Raw genomic sequence first — 25,558 nt, forward strand, 5'->3', positions numbered from 1 at the left:
AGAAATGCCAGATATGGGTGAAGGGGAGGAAGGCAGCAAATCACACTGCCACGTATGCACCTATGCAACAACCTTGCATGTTTTTCACATGTACCCCAAAACCTAAAATGCAAAAAAAAAAAAAGAAAGAAAGAAAAAGCAAGCAAGCCCTGATTTGTAGTGGTTGTGATGTAAATTCTCCCACCAAGGGCAATTTCAAGCTATGAATGTTTAATAATTGGCTTGCAAGATTCTTGCGTATTTAGCAGCTTCTATGAACTGCTGCAGGTCAGATCTATCACACCACTAGGCAGTGCAACTGACGGTTTACATGCCAGCGAGACCCATGCAACCCAAGCGTGCCCTGTCCTGTTCTGTGAAGGCGACATTTTAGTAACTTTGTTTTTGTTTTTTGTTTTTTGAGACAGAATCTCACTCTGTCACCCAGGCTAGAGTGCAGTAGCGCATCTCAGCATCAGTTCATTGCAATCTCCATCTCCCGGGTTCAAGCGATGCTCCTGCCTCAGCCTCCTGAGTAGCTGGGATTACAAGCGCGTGCCACCGTGCCCAGCTATTTTTTTTTTTTTTTTTTTTTTTTTTTTTTTTTTTTTTTTTTTTTTAGAAGAAATGGGGCTTCACCATGTTGGCCAGGCTGGTCTCAAACTCCTGAGCTCAGGCAATCCACCCTCCTTAGCTTCCCAAAGTGCAAGGATTACAGGCATGGGCTACTGCACCTGGCCATATTTTAGTTACTTCAGTGGTTATTTATCCAAAACTAGCAGGGTGTCCCTGAAGTTCAGTTTAAAAAGTATATCTCAAAAGTATATCCTTTGTCTAAAAGCCAACAGAAACCCAAGAGCAAGAGACCATTTGATTAATCTAAATTTAAATTCGAGTCATCATGTAGCTGAATTTTCGGGACTATGATAAATTTCTGACTGTCTCCTCTAGGTGACTTTTTTAAAAATAAAAGAAAAAAGCCAACAGTGATTTTCTAGAATAACTTTTAAAACTTAAAAACTAGACCATGTTCTTTATAAAGTGTTCATGCATTTCCAAAGTGGATAAGAAACAGGACTTATGGGACGTGAAGTGCCACAGAGTGTGGAAAGGAGGGAAGGGGAGACCTGACACCTGGGGAAAGGGCAGCTAAGAAACCCCAGAGGAGCAGGCGAGAGGCGCAGGGAGAAGCAGGGGCACCGCCTCCCCACCGCTCCCTTGGGGGTCCCTGCCTACACCGTCACCATGATCTGGTCCAGAGGTTTGCGCTTGAGGTCAGGCACTGTGGCCTCCTTGCTGGGGTACCCCACGGGGAGCAGCATCAGCAGCTTTTCATGTGCGGGGCGGGCCAGGAGCACCCTCAGTCGAGGGCCACAGTTGAGAGGAGTGGTAGTGACGGTCACCAGACCTGCGTTCTAAAACAAGAGAGGGCAAGAAGGCATTTTAAAGTCAGCAGGCAGAATGACGGCTCTGCCTCTAGCCTGGAGACCTTCTTATCCCGATTATACCTGCTCTTCCTGTCATTTCCCTGAAGTTAGGTAGCAAAGAGGCTGCCGGCTCAGGTAATGGTATCATGAACCTCCCCGTCCCTGTCAATCTCCCTACCCCACCCCTTCTTTTCCAGGCAGTGGGAAGCTTCTGGAAGAATAAAAATACTATTATTTTTCATTGATGCTTAAGAAATAGGAATGATTATTTTACAGAAAAATACTGTAGGAATCCAACCACAGTAAAGGAAAAGCAAAACCAACAGGGAGTTCCTTTTAGCTAAGGGGTTGGTCTGTGTCCTGGTACAAGAACCAAATGATAAGAGAGTCCACCAACGCAATGTCCTAGCCCAAATACAACATAATTTTCCTACTAAATACTCTCTTTTTTTGTTTTCTTTTTGAGACAAGGTCTGGCTCTGTCACCCAGACTGGAGTGCAGTGGCATGATCTCAGCTCACTGTAACCTCCACTTCCTGGGCTCAAGCTATCTTCCCACCTCAACCTCCCAAGTAGCTAAGACTACAGGCATGCACCACCATGCCCAGCTAATTTTTGTATTTTTTGTAGAGTTGGGGTTTTGCCGTGTTGCCCAGGTTTGTCTTAAACTCCTGAGTTCAAGTGATCTGCCCCTCTCAGCCTCCCAAAGGGCTGGGATTAAAGTGTGAGCCACCATACCTGGTCAATTTTCCTGCTAAATATTCTTTCCTGAACTCCAGTGATCTGCCTGGAATCTATGATTTGTTACCAATAACTCTAATATTAGCATTTGAACCCCCCCGCCACACACACACACAAATCTAGAGTGACTTGACGTAGTTTCTTGCTGAGGGTCTCTCGTATGACATCATTATATATCTTGATTCATAAGGATTTTACAATGCCTAGAGACTGTTCTCAAGAATACATGCATCCAAAAATCTAACTGATTTCTTCTTTCTGTCATTACCTCTACTTTATTATGGCATTTCTTCTCCTTGATCGTATCTTCACATAGTATTTGAACTTGGAATGGATACGTCTTAAACTTTTTTGAGAAAATATTTACATCTTAATTTGGTGTCATTTTATATTTTGGTCCTCTTTCAAGACATAGTTTTCACTCCATGCTGAATTTTGTATATCTCTAGCAGTAGAAATTTGCAAATACACAGACCATATTAAACAGTTTCTCTTATTAATATTATTAATATTGTGTTGACTTCTATTATTATTTCCTCTTTCACTCTCTTGATGTGAGTACATTGGTCTTCTTATAGGTAAGGAATTTATTTTTTTGAGGGGGGACAGAGTTTCGCTCTTGTTGCTCAGGCTGGAGTGCATGGTGTGATCTTGGCTCACTGCAACCTGCACCTCCCAGGCTCAACTGATTCTCCTTTCTCAGCTTCCCAAGTAGCTGGGATTACAGGCATGTGCCACCACGCCCAGCTAATTTTGTATTTTTAGTAGAGACAGGGTTTCTCCATGTTAGTCAGGCTGGTTTCAAACTTCCAACCTCAGGTGATCCACCCATCTTGGCCTCCCAAAGTGCTGGGATTACAGTGGTGAGCCAAATCAGAAATTTTTAAAATGGAATCCTCAGACCTCCAAAGGGCCAGGGATTGAATTCGGCAGGTCTATAAATTTGGATTTGAAAAAAAAAAGGCTTTATATTCACTGACATCTAACTAAAATTTTCTTCCTTTATAAATATAGGCAACAAAACACAGTAGTGTTAGCAGTATCTATGACTTCATCACCAATTAAATCCACAGTTATTTTCATATCACTTTACAGTTGTTATAGATATTTTAAAATATCATTACTTTCATCACTACTTTAAAATTATAGAGCTACTGCTAGATCTTGGTATTTAACGTATTAATAAAGGCTTCATATTTTATTCTAAACAACAGCCACCACAGCGAGTTCCTATGACTACTGAACCAACTATGGAAACATCGCATCCTCACCCCGTGAAATACTGATGCCCAATGATAGAGGCCTCAGTGGCCAAGGCGTACCCCATCGACCTCTTTCCAAGCCTCCAAATAGCAAACACCTAAGTAAAAGCAATGAGTTAGCTTCCAGACACTTCCCCCACTGCCCCTCTCCAGCTTTTCCAATCAGATCACCACTTCTAAACCTGACCAGGAACTTCTGGAAGCTGCCTCTCCAAGACACGCATGGCGCGCTTACTGGACCCAGTCATCATAGTAAAGATGGGGGCTCCGTGGAGCTTTTTCTTTCCTCCCTCACTCATCATGACCTACTCTCAGGATTATGCCTTATGGAAAGCTAGGGGGCAGCAAACTCAACGGCAAAGTGAAAAAGACTGCGGGCTGCAGAGGCACCCAGGCAGCTTTGTGAGCTGAGCTTGCTGCAGGCTTTGCTGGCTTCTTCCAGGACCCTCGACCAGGTGGCAGTGCCCTGCGGTCTGACTCTGAATGATGATTCCATTATTTACCTGCTTACAGATTCAGGAAGGAAATCAATGCCAACTCCTTTAGGATAATTTTTCCAATAACCTAAAACACATTTCTTTTGTGTAACAATGACTACATTTTGGGAGGTGTTATTCAACATACACGTTTTTATTATTATTTTTTTATTGTACTTTAGGTTCTGGGGTACATGTGTAGATCATGCAGGATTGTTGCATAGGTACACACATGGCAATGTGGTTTGCTGCCTCCATGCCCCCGTCACCTACATCTGGCATTTCTCTCTATGTTATCCCTGCTGTCCCTCCCTTGGCCCCCACCATGTTATCCCTCCCTGATCTCCCCACTCCCCTGCTGTCCCTCCCTTGGCCTCCACCAACAGACCCCAGTGTGTGATGCTCGCCTCCCTATGTCTATGTGTTCTCATTGTTCAACACTTGCCTATGAGTAAGAACATGCAGTGTTTGATTTCCTGTTCTTGTGTCAGTTTGCTGAGAATTATGGTTTCCAGATTCATCCATAGCCCTACAAAGGACACAAACTCATTCATTTTTCATGACTGCATAGTATTCCATGTTGTATATGTGCCACATTTTCCTTGTCCAGTCTATTGTCGATGGGCATTTGGGTAACTAACACACACGTTTTTCTTTGAGACAGCAAAGAAGTTCATTTTTTTCCTTTTTTTTTTCCTTTTTGAAATTCATTGTCCTTTAAAAGTATGATTACTTGCTCTTATAATCTTGTTTTCTACATTTATTTTATGCATTTACCATCTCTCCCTATTCCCTACCTGGCCCCCAGTCTCTGCTAGAATATACAGTTAATCAGACAACTATCCCTGGTGGCTCCCAGGAACTGCTACATAGAGGCTGGGCATGGTGGCTCATGCCTGTAATTCCAGTACTTCAGGAGGCTAAGAAGAGTGAATCAATTGAGCTCAGGAGTTGAGACTAGCCTAGGCAATATGGCAAAACTCCATCTATACAAAAAAATGCAAAAATCAGCTGATCTCGTTGTAGTAGCGGACTTTTTTCTTGCCATTTGTAGCAAAACCATGTACTTGTTTGAAAATGAGACTCAAAATAGGGGCGGTATCCAAGTACTCTTTAGTCCAATTGGTTCCAGGACTAATCCTGCAGTCCCAGCCATTCAGGAGGCTGAGGTGGGAGGATCACTTGAGCCCAGGGGATTGAGGCTACAGTGAGCTGTGATGGCACCACTGCACTCCAGCCTGAGTGACAGAGTGAGACTGTCTCAAAATAAAATAAAATAAAAAGAAAATAAAAAGGAGCTCAGAAAATATCTGCATTTTTGAGTGAATGCATTGTTGACTGAATGCATGAACAGTTGAAATCTTTACAGCAATCCTGCTCCACTTCATGTTAGCATTACACTCATTCCCATGTAGATGGAATTTTTTAAAAGCACATGACCATTTTCCTAATGCCATGCAATACAAACTTCTCAGAAAAGGGCTCTATGAAGAGCCCTTCTTACGGCTTTTTAGTCATTCCAGCATCTCAGCTAGCAACAGTAAACGTATCCAGGGAGTTCGTCTTTGTGATTTTTAGGCTCCAAAATTCTTCATGCATGCCTGCCAAAACCCTTGAAACTTCATGTTGTTACAGATGACAGCAAACACAACACCATTTTTTCTAACCTTGAAATGATGTTCTAAGTGAATTCCTAGCTTGTTGAACCATGATACTCACCAATCCAGGTTTCCAGAGTCAGTTTTCACATCAGAGTTACCTTACTTAGGAATTCTACTTTAGATAAAAAAAACAATTTCCAAATGTCTCTGAATTGAAAACTCAGCTGAAATGTTCTAATAAGGTCACCCTTCAACCCTTGATGTCTCAACATACCTGCAGGGCAGCTAGCAGGATGCCACAAGCGATGGAAACACTGATCTCATTGTAGTAGTGGACTTTTTTCTTGCCATTTGCAGCAAAACCGTGTACTTGTTTGAAAATGAGAATCAAAACAGGGGCAGTATCCAAGTACTCTTTAATCCAATTGGTTCTGGGAAGAGAAAAGAGATTCCTGAGAATATTTGCCCGTATTTTTTATTCTCTTTTTACTACCTTAGCTTCTTTATGATAAAAATAAAAACATGTTTACTAATTGTGAGAAGTAGGAAAGTTCTTCTTCAAAGTTTTCTTTCTTGTTAAAGAGTAAATCTTTCTTGCTTTTTGTTAATAACTCTTTGTTAAGCCCTATCCTATGTAGCTGTTAAATATGCTTATAGGCACGTAGTACATTCTATGTCCTTCTACATTAACCAAGATATCTGTGCTGGACATGCTCACATGCATGTCTCAGCTCGCAGCCTATGCTCCTTCTTTATTTGGACTTCCTTTTTGTTCTCCATTGCTTTTACCTGTTTAGAAAAGTTTTAAGTTATTAGCCAATTGGGTTTTAGTTTAGATTGTGAAATCTGGCTCCAACCAGTGGAGATCAGACACAGCAGTAAAGACAACCCCACATGCATAAAGGATAAATATGTCTGCTTTTCCTTTGTTCATTGTACTCTTGTGACAAGATGGCCAGCAAGGGTACCTTTCCTGCAGAAAGTAAAAATTAACTTGTTGAAAGAGACTTTGTTTCAGTGCTAATTTTTCTTTGTGGCACCGAGCATCTGTTTCCAACACTCATCTTTTACATTTAAATTGAAAAGCTGCAGAATTTTTGGTTTTGTCTCATTCCTCTTTTTCTGACCAGGATCACTCAGTTTCATAAACATGTATTAATAAGTGCCTGGCATAGCAAGACATAGGAAATGATGAAAGATACAAGGACAGGTCCTATTACCCAGCATGCAATGAGCCAAAACTCTGCAAGGGAGAAGACAAGGATATCAGTGAAGTTCAGCCAAAACCACAGGTGGGGAGATGGCAATGCTATTGGCCCAGTTATGGAAAAAAGGAAAGGAACTTCTGTGAGACAGGGAGATCACTTATGTGAGGTATAAATACAGAGCTGAATTTTTGTTTTCCAGCTCAGAATATCTCTTTCTTGATTTCATTACCCTGGCCTACACATTTTGGCAGAAGTTTTATTCTAGCACAGATAGTCAAAGGACAGAGAGTCCTATTATACCATATATTGGGATTTTACCTTAGGATATCTATGTCATTCATTAGCAAGAGACAATCACCATTCATTTCATTTGTAGCCTAGTTATGTTTCACTGTTCCAAAGCACACGAAGCTCACTTGTGTATTTCTCCATGGTTCCTCTTATGCTATGAACATCTGTATGTTGCACTTTCAAAGCTGCTTAACCATACTTCAACCAGCTTAGTCACTTTTGACTGTTATTGTTTGTTTTCTCCCTACAAAGAGGGAAAATGGTAACGATTTAGGAGATCCATTCTGGAGCTGGTCTATTTTGGCCACTGGGCAAGCTACTTAGCCTCCCATGGAGCTGTTTTCTCCTCTGTAAAATGTACTATTGTGTACCCACCCCTTATGGTTATTACAAGGGTGAAAATAGTTAAAATAAACGAAGTGGCTTTTAATAAAGCCAAGCATTAGAATTTTAAGACATGGAAATATCAACACAGAGAAGCCTCTTGTAATCCACTTTCCTGACTCACTTGATGAACCAACACTTTCCATTCCCTCCATAGAGCACGCTGCCTGTGGGTGCCCAGAGTAGACCCCGGGGGCTGCCTTTGCTGAGGCACTGCAGTGAATTCCCCTCCACTTCTTTCCTGGAGTTGAGGAAGCCAAAAATTTACTAAGGCCTCACAAATAATCACACTTGTGGTAAACTTGTCCTAAAACTAAAACCTGCTTTAGTAAAATCATTTGGAAGACCTAATCACTTTAGCAAAATGTAATTTGCTTCATGCAAGGTCTTGAGAAAAATTTCACCATTTTATGTTCCAGATGGGTAAAAAGTAAAGTAATTCTTCAATTATTTACTAAGTAAATAATTGAGTCACAGCCCATTTACCAAACACTCACATGGCGATACAGAAGTGAGCCCTATCTTCCATAATTCCTCCCAGAGGCAGAATCAAGCTTGTTAACATTTACAATAAAACCAGGACATGGCAGTGCTGGTTATTTTATTTTAACCACCATGGCGAACATCCCCAATTCCACCACCGTTTGTACCTCAGTTTCTTGAGGTCTGAGACCCAGCGATGCCCCATTCTTTTCATGTAGTTGATCTCCTCTTCCTCCTCGATGATCTTTCGAATCTTGTGCTTCATGTCTGGGTCCTTCACAACCACGAAGGTCCAGGGCTCTGTGTGGGCCCCACTCGGGGCTGTTCCTGTTACCCATTCCATTAAAATCAGAAATTAAAACTGCAGGGAAGTGTGAGGCTGCAAATTAAGGAAAGGCTGGGTGTGGTGCCTCATCCCTGTAGTCCAAGCACTTTGGGAGGCTGGGGCTAGAGGATCAAAAAAATTTTTGCAGAATTTCTTTTTTTTAACTAGCAGGGTGTGGTTGTGTGTGCCTGTAGTCCCAGCTACTTGGGAGGCAGAGGTGAGAGGATCACTTGAGCTTGGGAGGCAGTGAGCCAAGATTGCACCATTGCACTCTAGCCTGGCAACAGAGTGTCATCCTGCCTCTTAAAAAAAAAATGTTTTTAAGGATAAACATAATAATTCATACTTGGCCAGGCACAGTGGCTGATGCCTATAATCCCAGCACTTTGTGAGGCCAAGGTGGGTGGATCATCTGAGGTCTGGAGTTCAAGATCAGCCTGGTCAACATGGTGAAACAGTGCCTCTACAAAAAATACAAAAATTACCTGGGTGTGGTTGTGGGCACCTGTAATCTCAGCTACTCAGGATGCTGAGACAGGAGAATTGCTTGGAACTGGGAAGTAGAGGTTGCAGTGAGCTGAGATCAAGCCATTGCACTCCCGCCTGGGCGACAAGAGTGAAACTCTGTCTCAAAAATAAAAAATAAAAGTAATGTATACTTGCTCAAAATGAAGTTAGAAAATCTGGAAAACAAATGCCTGGCAGTGGACCCTGTCATGCTACTGCCAAGTCCATTTTGTTCAGCATCAAGCCAACTGAGCAGTGAGCAAGCCCACTAGTTCCAGCACTGTGGGAACTCACCACTGCTTCTCTAAATATGTGGGAGAAAATGTACCCAAGTAACTGCACCACAAATGCTAAGGAAAGAAACTCAGAGGGTTTTCAAAATTTCAAAGTTCTCAAAATTTTGACAGCTAGAATTCTTCAGACTGTCATTTGTTTTGATATTCTTGAAAAAGAATAAAGTTGTGAAGTTTACTGAAGAAGGCAAAATGTATATGGTAAGACGGTTTTTAAAACACTACTCAAAAGGCAACTTCGCTATGCATAGTTTGGTCCCTATATCAAAGCTATGAGTGTGGCACTATGAGGTTTGTCCTGTCCTTGGGGACACACAACAGTTGGGGAATCCTTAGCCATGGGTACTTAATACTCACAGCCATGTATATTCTTAGCCATGGGTACTCAATACTTATGACCGAGTATCAGTTCCAGAGTCCCAGGGCAAAGCTTCACCTTTGTCTAAGGAACCTCAATTCCCGGTGGGATTCCAGTGAGAGTAGGGGCCAGCTTCCAGTCTGGGTGTTACCCCTCAGCCCTAGAGACGGCCCACTGTTCCCAAGAACAGACCACAGTGACTCACGGGTGGGATATTTCAGAAGCAACTGTTCCTTCCTTCCCATGGGTAGTTTAATGAAATAAGCTCCACTCATGGAGGGAGGAAGGGCTGAAGACTCTTGTTGGGGTTCTTGCTTGCCACACACCTCTCCCAGCACTAGAAGTCACAACTGGCTTGGGAAGCAAGTCAAAAGCTAAACATGAGGCCCAAGTTACTGTACAGAGTGATTCCAGTTAACTTTGTATCCATTTTATTAGTTTACTAAATATTTGTATCTCTTGACATAAGAAATAAATTTTTCCCTAATGCTTTTAGTTGTGCCAAATTTACCTTAACAGCATAAGTGTACACACATATATAGAAATACACATACAGATAAAGGGGAAATTTAGTAACTGCTATTAGTTAGACTAAGGACTCAACAATCTAATGCATTTGTATTTATAACTAAAGTGAAATATTTTATTCTTGCTTCCTTTCATGTTGGACTATGGATTCACAATGGGCATGTGATAATTTTTGCAAATAAACTTAAATGTGGTTTATGTAAGAATAAGACTCCAATCGCAGGAGATTCTCAAGTAGGAAACTTTCTCTTATCTCTCCTCCCCATTTTCTGTAGCTCACATTTTTTTTCCTCACTGGAAAAATTAATTTACATTAAAAATGGGTTTTTTCTTCCTTTGGTTTACTTTGCAAATTCACATAAGTAAATTTTGTTAGTTTATGAGAATACTGTACTACAGCATCATAGTGTGTAATATAAGAAATTTGCTTCCAATAAAAAACCAAATATAACTGTGAGTATGTGAATGCGTGTGTGTCTGTTGTGTTTTAAGGGGAGAGGAAAGAAAGAAGATGTATCTCCATCGATACATTAATATAATGATATGATCAGAAAATCTCGGTTTTTAATTAAAAGTTCATAAACTGAATAATTTCAGAAGTTTTGAACTATTGTCACATCTGCTTCCAAGAAATTTGTAATCGTCAAAATGTGGAAAGTAGAAATCACTGTGTTTCTGGCAGTCACTCAACCCTTGGGCAAGACTTTATAGATAAACATATCACTCTAGGCTTTATTCACTGCGTTTGAACTTTGACGTTTTTCCAGTGTTGGAGTCACACCAGTAAGGTGGCTAACATTTCCAAAGAGCCCACCTGCAATTACAAACCTGCCGTTCTGATGACATTATCAATGACTTCCACTGGGACTTGCTCATTACTTATGAACCTGACTGACCGTCTGTTATTGAGAAGTTCATAAAATTCCTGAGATCTCTTAGCCATTTCCTTCTCAGAATAGCGGGTGTGAGAGAACGGGATGTGTTCAACATTTTCTTCTGATTCGTGCCATTCATCAACATCTGCAAATAAGAACAAGAAAGGTGACAAACTAAATGATCTCTTGATCATAAGGTGACCACTGGGGAGAAGATAAAGTTCTCAAATGTGTAAGGTTATAAAAAAGAATAGATTTACAGACTCCTTATCCCTGATCTTGACTATCCTTAAAACTGCAGCTAAGTGCAATGGCTCACCTGTGTATTTCTAGCTGCTCTGGAGACTGAGGTGGAAGGATTACTAGAGCCTAGGGGTTCAAGGCTGCAGTGAGCTATGATCACACCACTGCACTCCAGCCTGGGCAACGGAGAGAGAGACACAGTCTCTTTAAAAACAAAACAAACAAACAAACAAACAACAAAAAAAAAACAAAGAGAAGTCAGGGCATGGTGGCTCAGGTCTGTAATCCCAGCATTCACATAGTGAATAAAGCTTAGAGTGATATGTTTATCTATAAAGTCTTACCCAAGGGTTGAGTGACTGCCAGAAACACAGTGATTTCTACTTTCCACACTTAGATGATTACAAATTTCTTGGAAGCAGATGTGACAATAGTTCAAAACTTCTGAAATTATTCAGAAGTTTTATTTATTCATTTATTTTATTTAATTTTTTTAAATTAGTTTTTTTTTTTAGAGACATGGTCTCATTATGTTTCTTGGGCCTCAAACTCTTGGGCTCAAGCAATCCTCCCTCCTCTGCCTCTCAAAGTGCTGGCATTACGGGCATGAACCACTTCACCCAGCCATAAATCCATTTTGATCTCACTGATTAGCTGATGCAGCTGTGGTTAGAGTCGTTGCAATTGTGGTTGTGGCCTCTATTAAAGGATTTCCACTTTTAGTAATGGTTAATTAGGGAATTTTTATAAACACTGTAATCTAGAAAAACAAAAACAAACTGAAATCCTTTGTAAAATACATTTTTAAAAATTTCCTTGTATGCATTGGAATGCTCATCTATTACTGTAGGAAATGACAGTCAAAATCTAGCTGAAGGTTAGTACCACAGAAGTAGACCAGCATTCAAATGCCCAGAGTATTATGTATTTTTCAATTACCAAGAAACAGCTGTGAGGTTGATCTGAGATAAAGGATGATGACAAAAGCCAAAATCCCAGGTCTACCCAGGGCTGGGAACTTGACAGCCCCTACACTTTAAGCTGAGACCCTGAAGGTCTACACTCTCACAGTAAGGGGAAGTTTTAAAGAAACCAACCTGATATGTGCTTGCAGCCTAAGATAATATCATCTGAGTGATCCAGGGAACCACAGGCTTTGACCTTAGGTTAAAGTCATCCCAGAGTGTTACTGTCACACCATGTAAGCACAAAAGTGAATTTTCCCTGGGAATAAGTACCAATATCCTAGACCTCACAAAGTTTTTATAACTAATTTTCCAAAAGAATGACCAGCAAACAGTGAAAGATAACAATGTATTTAAGAAAACATGAAGTCATGGGTAAGAGCCATTAAGAAACTATGGGCATCAGAAACAGATCATCAATGATGCATGACACTGGGGTTATTAGCCGTAGGTCATGAAACAACTCTGCTCACTATGTCCGAGGAAGACTTTGGCAGAAAAAAGTGATAGAAAATTTGAGAAAAGAACTAAAGAGACCCTCTAGAAACAAAAATGAAAACAAAGGAAACATTCAATTAATAAGACTAACATCAAAGTAGGCACAGCTGAAGAGGAAATAAATCAATAGGAAGATAGTTTCTTCTCACCTATCCAAAATGTAGCATGGAAAGAGAAAGATAGAGAACATAGGTGAGAAAGTAAAAGACAGTGAGAAGGTCGAACCATGTAATTGGAGTCCTGAAAGGAGAAGAGAGGGAGGGAATGGGGCAGGGGCAATATTTGAAAAGACAATGGCTGAAATTTTTCCAAAGTTGTTGAACAATACAAATAAGATTTTAAAACTCAGTATTGTGGATAGAGGTGGACCCTATATGTCTCTACTTGGGTTCTTCAAGAAGCTGACTCTGACTGAGTCTAGCGTGTGGAATGTTTATAGGAAGTATCTTCAGAATCAAAACCTGTGGAAGGGAGAGGAAAGAAGCAAGATTGGGCAGAAGAAGCCAAGCTGCAATGCAAGCTGAGAGACAGCCTCAATCACAGCAAGGGCTATTTTGAATCTAAAATTGCCTGTCAGAATTGTCTCAAGCGAGGCCATAATGGCTGGGCCTTTATACGACTACTGCAGTCAGTCATTAAACGTGGGCCATCCTGGGAGAGGCGGGATCTCAGGAGAGATAGCCGTCTACAGCAGAGGCCATCCCTGGAAGAGGCCGACAGTACTCCCAGCAGTAGAGGCAGCAAGCCCTTCCTTAAAGGGGGATCTGTGTGATACATCACCAGGCCCTTCATACCATGACTCTGCACTTCCATGTATGCACCAGAAAAATCCATGCACATACGTACAAGACTAGTATTAAAATGTTTACAGAAATAGTTTATAGTCCTAAACTAGAAATAGACCAAAGGTTCATCAACAGTAGAATAAATTGTGATATAGTCATATAATAGAATACTGTACAATAGTGAAAATGAATGAGCCTCAGTTACAGGCCTAACCTGCTTAGCATTATATTTGACTCTTACAAATATAAAACAGCGAGTCAAAAGAACATAAACAGTACAATTTTAATGTTTAGGAATGTTTAGCTGTGTAAGAGTGATGCAGCTAAGAAGAAAAGCAAATAAATAATTTCCATAAAATTCAAAATAGTAGTTTCTTCTGTTGGGGAGAGAAGAGGTTGTGACTGGGGAAGGATGTAGGGTGTTTATGAAATGCTGGATATGTTTGTTTCTTAACTTAAGGAATAGTTATATAATGTTTTGGTTAATAATTATTTGCTAAGCCATTCATCTGTGTTTTATACACTATTTCAGTAACTACATGCCACAATTAAGAGTTTTTTCAGTGAGAAGAAGGCCATAGAGATTAATTACCAGAGGAATAAAGAATAGGTCAACTGTCCAGAACTCTTAAATAAAACTTCTGAGAAAAGAGAAAAGATACTTGACTTTTTCTCAATGCAGTGAAAAATTTCAAGTTCAGTAAAGTAGGTGAAGTCTAGATACAGTGGAAACTTAGATCCTTGGAGATGAATTTCTTGCCATGTTACCATTTTTCAAAGTACAATAGCAAAATCATTATTTTTAAATTCCTGTTTCATATTTAAAATATCAATGCTTTCAAGAAAGATTTAGAGCTTTAAACAATAAGAACTTGAAAGTGTAAACAAAACTGGCCACAGGTGCTTTTGCCTTCTGAGCAAAGTAGCATCATTTGTGGAAAACAAACCTCCCCGTTGCTCGCTTCCCCACACCAGCTGATGAGGGAAGGAGACAGTGTAGAATTTTAAACCTCCGATGATTTTCCTGTGCTGCCATGTCCCTGGATTCCACGGACCACTGTTTTTCAGAGGATAGGCGTGGGTCTTTGGGGGAGAGGAGCTGAGCATGATCACGTGAGGGGAACAGAGTTCGGGGAGAGGAGCCCAAAGGCAGACCTACAACTGTGACTTAAAGACCTTTAGAAGGAAGAAGGGGCTGCCCAAATGCTGACATGCTGTGAGAGGAGTTGGAAGTGAGGTACCAAAGAAACAAACAACAACAAAGGTTGATTTCCACAGATAAATTGTTGTGAGGTGAAGGAAGAAAACACATAGAGGAAATCAGGAGTCCATGGGGCATGAACCTCAGAGCCAGAGGTGGCTCCACGGGCGCAGGTTCTGGGGGATTTTCAAATGCTTGAGAGGGAATCGGCCTCCTCAAAGCATGTAGGACTGAGGATTCAGCCTTCTTTAAATCTTATTTTTAGTTTATTTATTTTTTCTAAATAGGATGAGCTCAGCTGACCCCTGGGTTATGTAAGTATTACACATTAGCTAAAGAACAAAGCATGAAAAAGCAATGCAAGCCCTAAGTTGATCTGTTTTATATTAGTGGAACTGAACAACTTTCTTTTCTTAGACATCTGCTCCGGAAATGCCAACAGCAATAATTTTGCAGTGGTTGTTGTGGCGGTAGTGGTAGTGGTGGTGTTTTGGGGAGAGAAGGGTGGTACACTGGAATAAAAATCTCTGGTGGGTACGATTAGTTGGGAAAATACAGGTTTTCAGGTTATAGTTGTACATTTGCAAAACACAAAATACTATGTATAATGCAAATTACATTTAGTAAAGCTCTCAAAACCTTCCTGGAAGCTGGAAATATGCAATTCATTCAACAAGGTTTTTATTGAGCCTTTGACACATATTAGTGAACAAGATAGATATGTTCTTGTTTTACTTTTATACTATGGGGTGAAGAGGAAAAGCTTCCCTCTTTACTCTCTGAATGTTCACTGAAAATGAACTGACAAAAGCCAGATTAATAGGAGAAAAAGCCATACAAAATTATTTTCACATGCATAGCATGAGGCAATAGCAAGAGAATGATCACTCAATAACCCAGCGGGGTCTGATTGCTTATATAACCTTCTTTATAGAGGAAGAGGACATGGGAGGTGTAAGGGTAATGAATTTTGGGGGAATGAATGGACCTGATGATCAGATGATGGTTAGTGAATCATTCCCTTTGAGAATTGAATGGGACCTGAGAACAAACAAAAAACAAAGGTTTATGACAAAGTTTTTCTGGGCTCTAGGTGTGATGTTTAATTTTCACTCTCTTTCTCTGAGATATGAATTCTAATCTTTTCTGATTAATACAATTTTAGGGAAGGGATTGAAGGTAATTGTTTTCCTCTTTGGGACAATAATCTTACTCCTTATATATTTAAACAAAGCAGCAAATGTACATATGGATAGAATTACAAACTGTAATCACTCCTATGAAGACAATTAATTCTCTATGAAGCGACAGCGAATAAGAAGGGGTGGTACAAAGAACGAAGACACAGAGTGGTTTCCCAAGGGGATGGCACGTAAGGTGAAACTTGAGCAGTAAGAAAGGGGCTGGGGATTCAAATGTATTGAGGAGAAATGGGAAAAAGGCAGAAACACACAGACGCTGTTGACGTAGCCTGGGTCTGGGACAATGCTGGCTTGAACCCTTGGAGAGGCAGGAAGAATGACAGGAGTCTGCAGATTCTCGAAACACCTTGGAAATAGAAATTGAAAGACTGGCTAACGTGGGTGGTTGAGAGTAGCTGGGAGAGAGAGGGAGGAACCAAGACTCGTTGCCAGGTTTCTGGCTTTAGTGCCTGGTTAGATGATGGAATCATCCACTGAACTAGGAGGACTAAGAGGTGAACTATTGGGGGTGGGCAGGAAGGAGGAACAAGAGTCAGCAGTCTGCCTGATTCCAGATGCTGTGAGCCATTCAAGTGCAGATGTCATGTACAAAAGAAAATGTTTGAGCCTTGAAGGTGAAGTCCCATTTGGAGCCCTCACGTAGAGATGAGCATGAGCAGGAGGAATGAAAGGAAGAGTGGAAGAAGGTCAAAGACCCGCCCTAAGGGACTCGGCCATTCTCCAGGTAGAATTCAGGTACAGAATTCACCTTCTGAGGCCCCCAAAAAACGATGTTAGCAGGCACTACTGTTGGCTCATGGCTCTTAGTGAAGAAACTTCTTTTTATATTTCTCTAGCAGGGACAGTTTGGGCCTAGTTAGAGGAAAGTAGGTGTGACAGGGGAGTGGTAATAAACATCTATCAGCTTTCTAACAATCAGTCCTGAACAAAATGCCAATGTCATCAGTGTCACAGTGACAACCCCGAACCTTATCAAGATGTCAATAAAGACTTTCAACACCAGTGATACTTTGAACACTAAGATGAAGTCTGACGCCTCTGTAGTTAATAAGTGGTATATAAGCAAATGCATTAAATGCTTCCTTAACTGTTTGAAAGGTAAGTTACTAACACTTAAGACCCATTTAGCATTTGTAAAATCTAAAAGCAGTCTAAGTGCATGACTTGGCAGTTTCTGCAGCTTCTAAGGTCCAAGGTAGACTCTCCTAATTAGCAGAAGGAAGCAAGCTGTTGCCTCATTATCAGTGCCAGCCACTACCCTGACCAGGTAAACAAATGTTCCTCATTACCTCTTGATGGGATTGTCCTGAGTGCACTCTTGGAGCAGTGCACAGTCAGTCAGGCTGCCATTCCTGGAGCCTTTCACAGGGCAGAAGGTCTACACCTATGCCTGGGGAATGAGACCAGCAGGGCCAGGCTGGGAGCACAGTGAGCTTCCACTTGTCTCCTTCCCTTGAACTCCTGACTGTTCCCGAGGAATGTGGCCCTCACCCAGAGGCAAGACAGCAGGCTGTGTTAACCCCTTTGTTTTCCTGCCTTCATCCTAGATCAGCCAAGGCACTAGTGATTACTCAAGCTCTAAAGTCTATATAGTCCAAAGAAGTGTGTACTATTATGGTCTGCTTTTTTTTTGTTTTTTTTTGAGACAGAGTCTCACTCTTATCCCTCAGGCTGGAGTGAGATGGCACGATCTCAGCTCACTGCAGCCTCCGCCTCCCAGGTTCCAGCGATTCTCCTGCCTCAGCCTTCCGAATAGCTGGGATTACAGGCACCTGCCACCATGCCCAGCTAATTTTTGTATTTTCAGTAGAGATGGGGTTTCACCATGTTGTCCAGGCTGGTCTCGAACTTCTGACCTCAGATGATCTGCCTGCCTCGGCCTTCCAAAGTGCTGAGATTACAGGCATAAGCCACTACGTCCAGACCGCTTTTTAAATGTAAATCTTGAGCTGCCATACTTGGCGTGTGCTACTGATACCAACAGTACCTTGCTTTGTATCATTGCACTGGGGCTCTGCAAACAATCCCCTAAAATATCGCCAGGCACTTGACCTGGTGAACTAAAGAAGCACCTCCAGGTCTCCCTCTGACCTGCCTGGTCTCTGGTCTCTCTGATCCTTCTTCCTGAAGCACTGAGAGGGACTCTTTCTGGAGCTTTCCTTTCCGACTAAGGACATTTCTTTCCAAAAGAAATGTAATTGGGATGGGCACAGTGGCTCTGCCTGTTATCCCAGCACTTTGAGAGGCTGAGGTAGGAGGATTGCTTAAGCCCAGGAATTCAAGACCAGCCTGGGCAATATAGAGAGACCCTGTCTTTACAATGAGTCTAAAAATTAGGCATGGTGGTGTGTGCCTGTAGTTCCAGATACTCAAGAGGGTGAAGTGGGAGGATAGATTGAGTCCAGGAGCTAGAGGCTTCAATGAGCTATGATACCATTGCACTCCAACCTGAGCAACAAAGCGATAACCTATCTATTAAGAAAAGAAAAGAAGAAGATGAAGAAATGTAATTGTCCTAAGACCCCCTGCCTAGGAATCTAACCAGATAGAGATAACCTACGAGGACTTTACTCGCATAATGAGAAGACTTTTGTTCACAGTACAGTTCCACCCCTCACCTTCCCACTACCTCTCATGAACTCGAGGAACTGCATCCCAAGGCATTGTTCTTTGCACTCATTCATTTCCCCTGAAAATCATTTACTTCTACACACCCCCACCATCCCCACTTCCCCTATGAAGAAGGATATGTAAGCATCTGGACCCCACTGGGTTCTTAAGTAACCATTCTCCTGTGATTCCCCAGTGCTTATGCATGTTAAATAACTGTGTATGCCTTTTCCTCTGTTAACCTATCTTTTGTCAGTTCATCTTCAGTAAACCTTCAGAGGGTAGAGGAAAAGCTGCTTTTCATATTTCACTAACAGGAACAGTTTTGGCCCAAACTGTATACTTTTAGTTAGAAGGAAGTAGGTGTGAAGGGGGAGTGGTAATAAACACCTATCAGCTTTCCAGCAGTCAATCCCTTGTTCCCTACAATTGCTTTAATGCCAAGGAATCCCTTAATTGTGCCATAATTAGGTTTAGCCAGCCAGGTAATTCTGGGTGACTTGTATCTTTTCACATTGAACACGGAGGTATTTTTCTGGTTGCATCTCCAAATGAATTGCTTTAGTGTTTTTACAGTTCTGCTTCACAGTCTTTGCAAATGGGCCACTATTTCCAACTTTGAAACCAAGGACAATTTATGTCACATCATCCTTGTTCCCTTCTTGCAATTTTGGGAGCCTTGAGGGGCAATGTTACTAAGGAGGAGGGTGACACAGATTTCAAAGGTGAGGATGGGAGCCACTTCAGGGCTCAGCCCCTGCCCGAGAATGCCTCTTTCCCAACTGCATCACCATTGCTCTGCTCCCTACCTGGGCCTCTCAGTCATCCCACTTCCTGTGAGGCCCTCCTCATAGCACTAACAAGAATTATGAACAGAAGTACAGTTATAATTAAGTATTCATCAGGCTGCTTTAACCCACTGCCTTGTTCCTGAAAGTCTCATAGCACTAGTAAATACTGACCATATGCATTCCCACTGTTCCTATAGATAGCATTTCTGACATTAGAATCACAAGGCTTTTGTTTGAGATACATAGGATCTCTCCATCAGGGTCATAAAGCTTTTGTTTAAAAATTACTTAAAATGTTTTTCAGATCATGAATTCCAGTGAAATAGCTGATGCCAACCAGTTCGAAGACTCCCATAATGGAGCAGAATCAGCATTAGAATACAGTTTCTTCATCTCCCTGTCCCATGACTTCACCCTGCAATCTTTGATCAATCAATGACCTTCACACTTTAGTCCACTCCAAAACCCTAAAAAATCCTAGCTCCAGACTCCTCAGGGAGATGGATTTAAGGTTTCCCCTGCCTCCTCATTCAATAGCCCTGTGATTAAACCTCTTTCTCTGTTGCAACCTGGTGTCTTGATGTATTGACTTGCTGTATGCATCAATCAACCGAACTATTAAGGTGACACCTGGCTGCTGTATAGATGGGTTATTTCATTAGTAGCACTGAGGTGGGTAGGGATTGGGAAGGCTGAAGGGTGCCCAGACAGAGAGACCTTGAATAGAGCAATGCTATCCTAAAGCTGATGGGGTTCAGAACATATTACCTAAAAGCATGCCAACTTCAGAGCAGGAAGGGCTGTCTGACCTTCCCCTCCCCTTCTTTCCTGAAGTAGGTCATAAAACCAATGAAGAATTTTCTGACCCTCCCCTGAGGCAGGTCATATGACGTCCATGTAAGAAGTGCCCACCGAGAGGAAAGGTGCATTCTCATCTCTGAAGACGTAGGGACACAGAGAAGAATCTGAACAAACAGATTGCTCAGTGATATGGTTTGGCTGTGTCCTCATCCAACTCTCATCTTGAATTGTAGCTCCCATAATTCCCATGTGTTGTGAGAGGGACCTGGTGAGATATAATTGAATCATGGGGGTGGTTTCCCACATACTGTTCCTGTGGTAGTGAATAAGTCTCAGGAGATCTGATGGTTTTATAAGGAGAAGCCCCTTTCGCTTGGTTCTCACTCTCTCTTTGCCTGTCGCCATGTAAGCCTTGCCTTTCACCTTCCACCATGATTATGAGGCCTCTCCAGCCACATGGAACTGTGAGTCCATTAGACCTCTTTTTCTTTACAAATTACTGAGTATCAGGTATGTCTTTATCAGCAGTGTGGAAACAGACTAATAGAGTAAGTTTCCCCTGTTTATTGCCATTAGATCACATTAGACTATAGCCCCTCTGTCCTCTTGTATGTCTCCACGACTGTTCACTTTTCACCAAACCTAGCATGAAAACACACAGGTTTAACAGCTCCTTTGGGTCTTCATTTCTCTGTGAAGGCTTCTGTGTCACATGAAACTTATGCTGAATAAACATGTACACTTTTCTGTTAGTCTGTCTTTTGTTATAGGGGCCTCAGCCATGAACCTAGACTGGGGAGAGAAAAAGGTATTTTTATCCTCCTCTCCAAAGCAATGGAGTGAAGCTGACAGGATTTGTCTTCTGAGGCCCTTTATCTCTTTTGGTCCCCCCAGTGTCCTGTGCCGACCTTAACTTCCCCCGACTAGGAACCCACCCAGACTTTATCTCAAGAACAAACAGTGTCTTCATTCAAGTGCTTTTCCTTTCCTACTTTTTTCTCTTCTAAACCTGCCTGTCTCTTGTTCCAAAACCTTAAGGTCTTATAGGAGTCTAGCAAATCAACCTTTTAAATTAGCCATGTGAAAGTATTAATGTCTGGGTGTGTCTAAGACAAAGCTGATTGCATTGCTTCCCATAGTAAAAGACAACTATGCTGACCAGGCTCATCTCTTTGAGCAGAGTAGACTGCTGACTTAATACAGAACTTTTGACAGTGGTGTGCTGGTAAGTCAGCTCTTTGTGGGATAGCAGGGAGAAAGTACTGATTTATAGCACTTGCCAGTATCCATGATACAAGTAATCCCACCATGGCCTGACTTCAAGCCACTGATGACTTAACAAAAAATTCCTAAATATTTAACAATTGGCTCTTGCTAATCCTCAGAGGCTAGCCCTAGTACGCTACTTGTTTGGGAAGCATGGAGTCCAAGAACTGGTGGACTTTCAGGGGTGTGAGTGACACACGTCTTTGTAGGATCAGTGTCAGTTGGTTGAGACTCGGACACTCAGAGGAGCTGGTACTGGTTGGCTGAGTTTTAGAAGCAAGAGGCTGACATGGATTGGTTAGCTTGCCAAGCTTACACTGAAATGAGTTGTCATTAATCCACTGCTTAGGCTTGGAACCAGTTCTGACAGCTACTTGATATTATGGGGACATAAAAATCTGTTTCTTAAATTTGTAGGACCATTTTGTTCTTAGATGTTACCCACATTGGATAAAAAATGTTAACTCAGGCCTGGACAAGATGGGCTACTTATTACTCAGTTAGTGACTTCAGTTAGAATGATAGCTTTCGGATGGCCAGTGAAGCTAAGTGCAGAGGAATCCTCCACTAACATTAAAGCAAATTCATCTCGATGAGATGTGTTTCCTATCTTTTTCTTCTTTCCCTATTTCTATGGACTTTTATGAATCTAGGCTTAACTAGAGGATTTGTGGGTGGGATTTTTGGTTCATTTTATTGGGACAATCTGAGATTTCTTTCTTTGAGATAAACTTCAGCAACTCTTCATTCTTGGACCGTAACTGTAGACAAACAAGGTATTAACAGGACACCAAGTTTGGCTGGTTTGCAGAGGAAGACTGTATCTTACATCTAATAAGCATGGTCACACAATGTTCCCTCACCACTCCCCCACCCACCCACCCACACACACACACACACACACACGCCAATTCCCTGATCTATGAACATGGAGTAGGAATTCTTTGTGAATCAGAGCTGCAGGAGGTTGGATTGGTACCCGTATTTTCTTTAACTCATGCTAGGATGGCCTGCAATACTTATTTTACCATTTAGTGTCTTGTTAATGTTAAAAACGGTTTGAATCTGGTATCTATTTGCAGTCAGCAACACCATCTCCATGTGTCTTCAGTAAAGGAGTCTGTTCTCTTCTCCAGTTAGCCCCTGCTCAATCCTTTCTGGACCTAGAGTAAGATCCCCATGTAGACCATGTCTACCTGCCCTGTGACTGAGAGCAGGGACTTGGGGGCCTGAAAGCCTGGGTTTAAGCATTGGTTCTCACCGGTCACCTGTGTGACTTTAGCATGCACTATTTATGTAAGCAACGTAAGAGACGTGGAGTAAATCATTTCATCTTCACAACAATACAACGAGGTAGACGCTATTAGATTCCCCATACATGAGATCTGTGGATGCCACACACAGGACAGACTTTGCCCCAGCTGCTAAAGAGGACACTAAGGCTGTCCCATTCATTCTTCTGTATAAAGAGAAGAGAAGAATGAGGCTGGCACGATGGCTCACGCCTGCACTCCCAGCAATTTGGGAAGCTGAGGCGGGCGGATTGCCTGAGTTCAGGAATTCGCAACCAGCTAGGCAACATGGTGAAACCCCATCTCTACTAAAATACAAAAAAAATTAGCCAGGTGTGGCGGCATGTGCCTGTAGTCCCAGCTATTTGAGAGGCTGAGGCAGAAGAATTGCTTGAACCCAGGAGGCAGAGGTTGCAGTGAGCCGAGATCACTCCACTGCACTCCAGCCTGGGTGACAGAGGAAGACTCTGTCTCAAAAAAAAAAAAGAAAGAAAGAAAGAAAGAAAAAGAAAAAGAGACAAAGAGAGAGACAGAAGGATAAGGATGGAAAGGAACAGAGAATGAAGAGGCAATGCGTTTTGCAGAAGTGAGTAATCACGCAGAGAACCAGAGAAAGGCCCTTTAGTCCTGCTCTATGTTCCCAGCCTCCAGGCCCAGCCCAGGACCTGACCCTCAACAGACTGCCCAAGCTCTTGTGTCCTCAAACCTCTTAGGTGTTCAAATCTAGTGGCCTTTCCTCAATGCACACTCTTACTAGGCTCTGAGAGAATGTTTGCCCCTGCTGGCTGTCTCCTGCCTCCTCCATTCTAGGTCATTCTCCCAGGGGAGTGGCAGCCAGCAAACAACTACATGTCTGGACCCTGAAGCCAGACTTCTTGGGTCCCATTTCTGCAATCACCTGCCTGGGCTTACCCTATCTGGGCCTCAGTTTCCTTATCTATAATATGGGAATTCCAATAGTGCCTACCTTGTTGCACTGACATGAAGATGAAATGATTGCACATAAAATGTGGCTCTCATTAATATACATAAGTGCTATTAATATACATAAGGGCTTGTTACTATTATGATCCCAGAGCCCTGTTTCCCACAGCTTCTCCCTTTCTCTAGTACATTTCTCTTCCACAGTTCCTCTTAACTGCACGTGTCCCCTAAGTTCTATCCTCACCCTTCTCTCTAGCAATGCCCACTTTGTGAATTCATTAGTTCTCCAGGTTCCAAGTCTCTTCCCCACACTGCTGACTCTCCAATCAGTGTCTGTGGCCTGGGCCCCTGACCTAGGCTGCTCTCTCCCCTTTCTGCTCATATGTGCCACTGTCGTCTCAAATCAAACATGTCCTCAATGGAACTCAACATCTTCCTCTTTAAGAAGGATCCTCATTCCCTCACCCACTTATGACACCATTCCAGTCTCCAACTTTCCCACTCTCCTCCTTTTCCCACTATCCAACCTATTAGCAAACCCTGCTGCTCTTCCATTAACTTCACTCTGATCCACCCCTTCCACTGCATTCCCACTGCCCCCACCATCCGGGCCATCCTTCCCAGCACAAACCGTTACCCAGCTTCACAACAGATATCCCCTTGATTAAGGAAAGTGCTTCTTCACTGGGCCGAATTGGCGTTTCGAGTGGAAGAGCTTTCAATGCCAGAGAGCAAGAGACAGCCCTGCTGAGAGGCTGGACTCCTATGTGGCGCATTCAGCCCTACAGGCTCCTAGCTCTGAGGACCAGCTGGACACCCTGTGCCCCAGTCCTGAGATTAGGACACACACTTGCACACACACTCACACACTCATGCACACACACACTCATGCATACTCACACACATGCACACTCATACATGCACACTCACATACACTTGCACACACACATACAGTTATGCACATTCATGAACACTCACATGCACACACACACATACACTCGTGCATACACACTCTTATGGACACACACACATGCACATTCATGAACACTCACACATACACTCACACACTCACATGTCCAGGTGGCCTCTGTTTGGGAATGGGGACATCATTAGCCCAGCTGAGGATCATGGAGCCTCTTCCAAATCGAACCCATCCCAGACAAAGCTTCTCAGACACAGATGGCTCAAGCCCGCTCCACAGTCTCTCCCTTCCTACCTGCCTCCTTCATCACCTCTTCTTCCCACGGTGCCCTCAGTTCTCTACTTCCATTCTTACCCTCCCCCTGCCCTTGGTTCTCCAATTCCTCTCTTATGCCCGCTCCAGGCCTCCCGCTGCTTTTGCTCCTTTTGCCCCTTGTTGCCTGACAGGCCTCCCAGCACTTGCTGTTTCTACCCTATTCATTCTTCCAGCCCAGTTTGTCCTTTCCCTGACTGCACGGTCAAATTCCCAGGCCTGTTCTAAACACCTTAGAATTAGTTCCACTGGGTCTGTCTCTTTGTTACTCTCTCTGATTCCCATGCATCATCTTGGCAGCTGAAGTGGACATTCAGTTTGTTGAGAACAGAGGCCACCCCAGTCTTTCACCTCCAGGGCCTGGCAAGGGAAAGGTAACAGCCTCCTAGGTGATGACACTTGGTAGATTTCAAAGTTCCTGATCAAAACCTGGTCACTTTGCCCCTGCCCACTACCAGCCTGGGATGAATCCCTGCAGGAAGATTTTAACAACCAGAACAGAATTGGAGCCAGGGAAAATTTCAGCCTCTCAACAGCTTTTTCACTGAGCATCCAAAATAAAAAAAGGTTGGTGCCAGCAGGTGACAAGCTCATCACTGGAGCGAGATGATCTGTCTGTGCCAGGCACTGATTCATTAGCACACTAGAAGTTGATGCTGAGGCTGGTCTGTGTTTCTTCCTCTCCATAAGCCCTGCCGTTGACTCATACTCATCAGCAACACACATGACAGCAAAGCTAAGCAGCATAGCCGGTGTCTTTACCTTCTTCTGCTTGGTGCAGGTCAGTGCTGTCTTTTAAGTCTTCATCCGCCCAGGGACGAGCCTCGGCCCTGGCTGTAGCCTCCCCCTTCTTTTTGTCCATGCTTCTATTCGCATTTTTAAAGATCCACACAACCAAAATGCAGAGAATGGCTACCAAGATGGGAGTCAGGAAAAACATGGTTCGGAGTCTGATGCACAGGAGTGCACACTTCCCACACCAGTTTTTAAATACACAGAGATAGAAAC

At 42.6% G+C, this 25,558-nt stretch overlaps 1 protein-coding gene across 1 annotated transcript; it reads right to left on the minus strand.

Moving 5' to 3' along the window:
- Window positions 1-966: 966 nt before the first annotated feature.
- On the minus strand, window positions 967-25,558 carry IYD (iodotyrosine deiodinase). Its single transcript, XM_012452334.2, has 5 exons — window positions 25,313-25,558; window positions 10,692-10,883; window positions 8,020-8,179; window positions 5,761-5,917; window positions 967-1,394 (listed from the first exon to the last, which is right to left on the minus strand). Exons 1-5 carry the CDS (start codon window positions 25,488-25,490, stop codon window positions 1,212-1,214), a joined length of 870 nt encoding a protein of 289 aa, XP_012307757.1. The 5' UTR covers window positions 25,491-25,558; the 3' UTR covers window positions 967-1,211.

This window comes from Aotus nancymaae, unplaced genomic scaffold (assembly GCF_030222135.1).
Source record: "Aotus nancymaae isolate 86718 unplaced genomic scaffold, 86718_ANA_hifiasm-v0.15.2.pri h1tg000040l, whole genome shotgun sequence".
Lineage (NCBI taxonomy): Eukaryota > Metazoa > Chordata > Mammalia > Primates > Aotidae > Aotus > Aotus nancymaae.